The following is a 5,797-nucleotide window of genomic DNA, read 5'->3' as shown; positions in this document are numbered from 1 at the left end:
GTTAGAGCATCCCCACTTTACGTTAGCTCCCACACGCCCAAATCCGCGAAATTTTGTAATGGGATTGGAGAAGATTTGGCGTGGGGAGTAGTAGTTTCACAGCCGCGTGCCCGGCGAAGTCGACGATCGCGAATTTAAAAAACGGAAACTTGACAAACTACGGCTAAAAACGGGTGAATATAGACTAAATTTAATGATATTTATTACATTACGGGAGGAGTTCATACATAGAGGCCGAATTCGACTATATTTCGAATTCGGCTAGGGGAATGCAAACGCTAATTTTAAAACACGGCGCTCTACATGCCGAAATGGCGGTAGAACACCGTGTGGTCGGCGATGATCCTGCTTAATTATGCTGCTAATGGTACCATGTTGTCCTCTAAACAAAAGCTTGGCAGTTTCATTGCACATGCAAGAGTCCAAGGTGCAAGTACCGAGAATGGAGCTGAGAAGCGACCAAGGCAGAGAAAACAACAACCTCCGAGTTGTGACTGCGGCCAGACATGAGAACTCGATCGTTAGTCGTTACTCGTCCTACTTTTGTTATCTATAATCCACGCAAATAAATATCCAGGAGGCGCCTGGCGCTCGCTCGATCGATCGACCTGGACATTCTCTTTTGGACAGTATCCACCTGGCCCCTTCTATAATTCTTTATTTATGTGCTTTTTAAAATCAGTCTTTTTTGGCAGATGGAAAAAAAGGAAATTATACAACTCCCTCAGATCCATTTTATTTTAATTAACTCAGATTTAGTAAATCCGAGTCAACCAAAAGTGATCGAAGGAAGAACAAAAAAGCACGATAGAGTATTATATATGGGCAGTTAAAAACCATCTGTAGTCGTCGGTCTAAATACATAAAATTCATAGGCTCTTTCGATGTACAAATATATGCTTACATGTAAATGTTTCTTCGAGTTGTAAATATATAGGTATAGGTTTACATTACATACATATGCAATGGCATACAAAGATAATAATGACAACTGCAATTCCAAGCGGATGAAAAGTAGGATGGTAGGAAATAACCAAAAGACCTAGCTGGAAAAGGATCAACCCAAACACAAAATAAATACCTAATCGCCAATCCACAAAAAGCCTAGAGTCAACAAAAAAAAATACCAAAAATAACATAAAAATAATAGAAACAACACAAAATAGCACCACAAAAGGCCCCTCTCTCCTTCTTTAATGCATGTCAGGCCAATGTGTTGATCACTCCTGACCAAACAAATGATATCTTTTTCTCTCACCTCCCTACTTAATGGATGACAAACCCTTGCGATAAAAAACAATGGGCACTGCCCGCTGTAGAATGTGCATTCGGACATACGAACATGTGACCAATTTTCGTGTTCGTCCGAAGCAAACGGATATAAATCCTGTCTAAAATAGATCGGACCCGCTGAAGATGGCATCACATGTCAACGAAAAAGCAAGGCGAATATCCATGACCGTGCTTGAGCTTGGCATTGACTTGATAGTGCTTGTGCTTGGCATTAGCATTGTCCATGACAGTGCTTGTGCTTGCCATTGCCATCATGGACTTGATCTTGTCATTGCCATTGGACCTAGCAAAGACAAGTATCGATAACTCTTTGCATTGTCATTGCATCTACAGAACTGGCCCTTCCTGGAATTGTTCGCGGAAGGGCCATACTGGACGCAAGGGACATGGCCGTCCGGGTGCAGCTTCGTGAGCCCAACAAAGCGTTCATGGAAGCCCACTGTCAGATCACCGCGCCAAGGCTTCACGCCGGCCGTCCTGCTGACCTGGGGCACGCTCCCAGGTAGCGGGTGTCGGCGTTCTTCAAGTAGGTGGAGAGCACGAACCTCCTTGCCCTCGTCGTGCCGCCCTACATGGAGCAGCTCCTGATCATCAAGTACAACCTGAAGAACAATGGCCCCCCGGTGAAGGTGTGCTTGTACATGTGCCAGCGTTGCGAGTGGAAGGTGTAGCTGCAGTGGACGGGCCATTGCGATGTCGGCTTCATCAAGTCCTGGAGCGAGTTTTCCGCCAGGCTTTTCCTCCACGTCGACAACACGATCGTCTTCACCCCTAAGGACGCCAGCTTCAAGGTCGACGTCTTCATGAAGGAGATTTCGTGCTCCAGCATCTTCGGCCGCAAGAGGCATCGCGAGGACCCTTATGTTGATCCTCGTCGTTAAGGTGCAGGTGCTTGATCCCTTTCTCTGCTGCTGTTTGATCGTCGTCTCTAGGAGTTGTGCTCGCCTCTAGGAGGCTGTGAAACACTTTATTTTGTGCATATGTGACTGTTATGTTGGCCTATAGAGGCTGTTGAATATTTGCTTTTGGACCTGGGTAGTCTGCCCCCAGGTCTAAGTAGGCGTCTTACCACTGTGACACTAGGATTAGGTACTAGGTACTATGTTCATTGTGTATCTAACCGTGTGATGTGTTTATGATTGTGTTTGAGCTCTTTTGTGTGCTGTTATGTGATGATAATGTCACCATATTTGAATGTGGTGGGAGAAGCTTTGCCTGGGTTCCCAAAATAACAACCAAATACATGTGTTGTGGCAGAACAGAGATGAAACACTATATCCAGACATCATCTTGCTCACCAGCGGTGCACGAGTTCAGTTCAAGCTACCAAACACGCCCCTAACAAGTAGGCTTGATTTTACCTATCGTGCTATCCATGGGTATCAAAATAGACTGCCGGATGTTTGGCCGCTGGAGATGGGCAAACCCAGAGCGAATATCCATCATTAAAAAAACATGAAGAGAAGAGAAGAGAAGCCAAGGAAAATATACGCATGGCAGAGGACAGAGCAGTAGCGGCGCAGCAAAGGCGCTGGTCCTGTCCTAGGGGCGGGCACGTCCCAGTCAGCCCCGTCCCCCCTGCCGCCCCCCGCAGCGCACCACGTGGGCGCCCTCCCCCTCCCAGCGTGTCAACAATTCCTTCTTGGACCTGGGAGTTGGACTCCCCCACTACAAACCGTCCAAGGCCCCACCAACACGCCCCCCGCCTACACTTCCCACTAGTTACAACGCGTCCTCGAGCGCGCGTCACCTTCTCCCTCCTTCCCCTCTGCCTCCTGGTTCGACCTCTATATATTGGCTCGCGCCTGCCTTCCCTTGCCAACTCACAACCATCCACGGTCCTTCCAGACCAACAACGATCATCACTCCCACAGCTCGCACACCCCCAAAACCCACGCCAATTCCGCCGTAAACCAGACCAAATCCTCGCCGCGCTTCCCCGATGCAGACACTCACAGCGCCCACCTCTGTTTCCATACACCGGCACGCGCCGACGGGGCGCTCGTCCAGAGCCCCCAATTCCGTCAGGGTCACCGCCCGCGCCGTCAGCTCCGCGCCCGCCGGCGCCGCTACCCGCGCGCCGGTCCCATCCCACTTCTCCCCGGCCAAGCCCGCCATTGCCACCCCCAAGGCACCAGCACCCGTACAACGCAACGAGAAGAAGAAGCTCAACCTCTTCCAGCGCGCGGCGGGCATGGCGCTGGACGCCTTCGAGGAGGGCTTCGTCGCCAACGTCCTCGAGCGCCCGCACGGCCTCTCCAAGACCGTCGACCCATCCATCCAAATCGCCGGCAACTTCGCCCCCGTCGGCGAAACGCCCCCCACCCACGCCCTCCCCGTCACCGGCCGCATCCCGCCCTTCATCGACGGCGTGTACGCGCGCAACGGCGCCAACCCGCACTTCGACCCCGTCGCGGGGCACCACCTCTTCGACGGCGACGGCATGGTGCACGCGCTGCGCATCCGCAACGGCGCCGCAGAGTCCTACGCGTCCCGCTTCACCGCCACCGAGCGCCTCACGCAGGAGCGCGCCCTCGGCAAACCAATCTTCCCAAAAGCCATCGGCGAGCTGCACGGCCACTCGGGCATCGCGCGCCTCGCGCTCTTCTACGCGCGCGCCGCCTGCGGCCTCGTGGATCCGTCCCGCGGCACCGGGGTCGCCAACGCGGGCCTCGTCTACTTCAACGGGCATCTCCTCGCCATGTCCGAGGACGACATCCCGTACCACGTCCGCGTCGGCGAAGACGGGGACCTCGCCACCGTCGGCCGCTACGACTTCGCCGGCCAGCTCGACTGCCCCATGATCGCGCACCCCAAGCTCGACCCCGCCACGGGGGACCTCCACGCGCTCAGCTACGACGTCATCAACCGCCCCTACCTCAAGTACTTCTACTTCGCCGCCGACGGCACCAAGTCCGCCGACGTGGAGATCCCGCTCGACCAGCCCACCATGATCCACGACTTCGCCATCACCCAGAACTTCGTGGTCGTCCCCGACCACCAGGTCGTCTTCAAGCTGCAGGAGATGCTCCGCGGCGGCTCCCCCGTGGTCCTCGACAAGGACAAGACCTCCCGCTTCGGCATCCTCCCCAAGCGCGCCACCGACGCCTCCGAGATGGTCTGGGTGGACGTGCCGGACTGCTTCTGCTTCCACCTCTGGAACGCGTGGGAGGAGCCCGCCACCGACGAGGTGGTCGTCATCGGCTCCTGCATGACCCCCGCCGACTCCATCTTCAACGACTCGGACGTGCCGCTCCAGAGCGTGCTCACGGAGATCCGCCTCAACACGCGCACCGGCGCCTCCACGCGCCGCCCCGTCCTGGCCCCCGCCGAGCAGGTCAACCTCGAGGTCGGCATGGTCAACTCCAACCTGCTCGGCCGCAAGACGCGCTACGCCTACCTGGCCGTCGCCGAGCCCTGGCCCAAGGTGTCCGGCTTCGCCAAGGTCGACCTCGCCACGGGCGACCTCACCAAGTTCGACTACGGGGAGGGCCGCTTCGGCGGGGAGCCCTGCTTCGTGCCCATGGACCCGGCGCTCTCCCGCGGCGAGGACGACGGTTACATTCTCACCTTCGTGCACGACGAGACCGCCGGCACCTCCGAGCTCCTCGTCGTCAATGCCGCCGACATGCGGCTCGAGGCCACCATCCAGCTGCCCTCCCGCGTGCCCTACGGCTTCCACGGCACCTTCATCACCGCCAGCGAGCTCGAATCCCAGGCCTGATCGACCCGATCGAGCCGCACACTTGCCCAACATACACCTCCACGTTTCCCGGAGGTGGGCAAGAAAGAAAGCAGAGGACATGGACAGAGGAAGTTGTTGCCAGAGGGAGGAGCCTTCGGGCATCCCCGGAATCTTCCCTTCCATCTACAGTTAGCAATAGTCAGTCGGTTTCCGTTTGTTCATATTAGTTAGCTTCCATCAGTCAGTCCACATTAGTGTAAGTAAGTCGTAAGATTTAACTGTCACTCCCAGTGGCAGTGGCAGGAGGATTAGAGATAGCGAGAGAGAAGGGGTCCAGCTCGTAGCTGCTCTGCTGGTGCTTGCTTCTTCAGAGCAACCGTAGCTCAGCTGGTGCCCGCTGCTAGTTACTATAGTGTTCTTCATTTTTTTTTCGGATATGCTTTGCCACCACCCGGTTGCTGCTGATGCAGCCGAGGTGTTTGTTCTTATGCCTCATGTTTCTGCATTTGTTGATACTATAATAATAAGATGGTGATTGCCCACAGTTCTTTCATCTCACTGTCATCATCTGTTAATTCGCTTTCTACGCATCTCTGCTTCTGTGTTTCTGTTGAGCTGCAGTGTATGCCAAAGTGAAGCTCATCTATCCAGCTGCTTAAGATCACGTAGATTGTGAGTGTTAGACCAGTTGAGCAGAACTGGGAGATGTTCTGTTAGTCTGCCTTTTGGGTTCAACTGGTTCTTGTCGTTTGTAGCTTCCTCTCGAGCCATTCGTGCTTCCAACAGAGATTGAATCACTGAAACAGGTTTTGATCGGGT

At 54.4% G+C, this 5,797-nt stretch overlaps 1 protein-coding gene across 1 annotated transcript; it reads left to right on the top strand.

Moving 5' to 3' along the window:
• The first annotated feature begins 3,181 nt into the window (after positions 1-3,181).
• LOC124699948 (9-cis-epoxycarotenoid dioxygenase 1, chloroplastic-like) lies at positions 3,182-5,531 on the top strand. Its single transcript, XM_047232162.1, has one exon. It carries the CDS (start codon positions 3,236-3,238, stop codon positions 5,015-5,017), a length of 1,782 nt encoding a protein of 593 aa, XP_047088118.1. The 5' UTR covers positions 3,182-3,235; the 3' UTR covers positions 5,018-5,531.
• Positions 5,532-5,797: the final 266 nt, after the last annotated feature.

This window comes from Lolium rigidum, chromosome 3 (genome assembly GCF_022539505.1).
Source record: "Lolium rigidum isolate FL_2022 chromosome 3, APGP_CSIRO_Lrig_0.1, whole genome shotgun sequence".
Taxonomy (NCBI): Eukaryota; Viridiplantae; Streptophyta; class Magnoliopsida; order Poales; family Poaceae; genus Lolium; species Lolium rigidum.
Note: the sequence above shows the minus strand (reverse complement) of the source record. Positions and strands in the feature narration are given on the sequence as shown.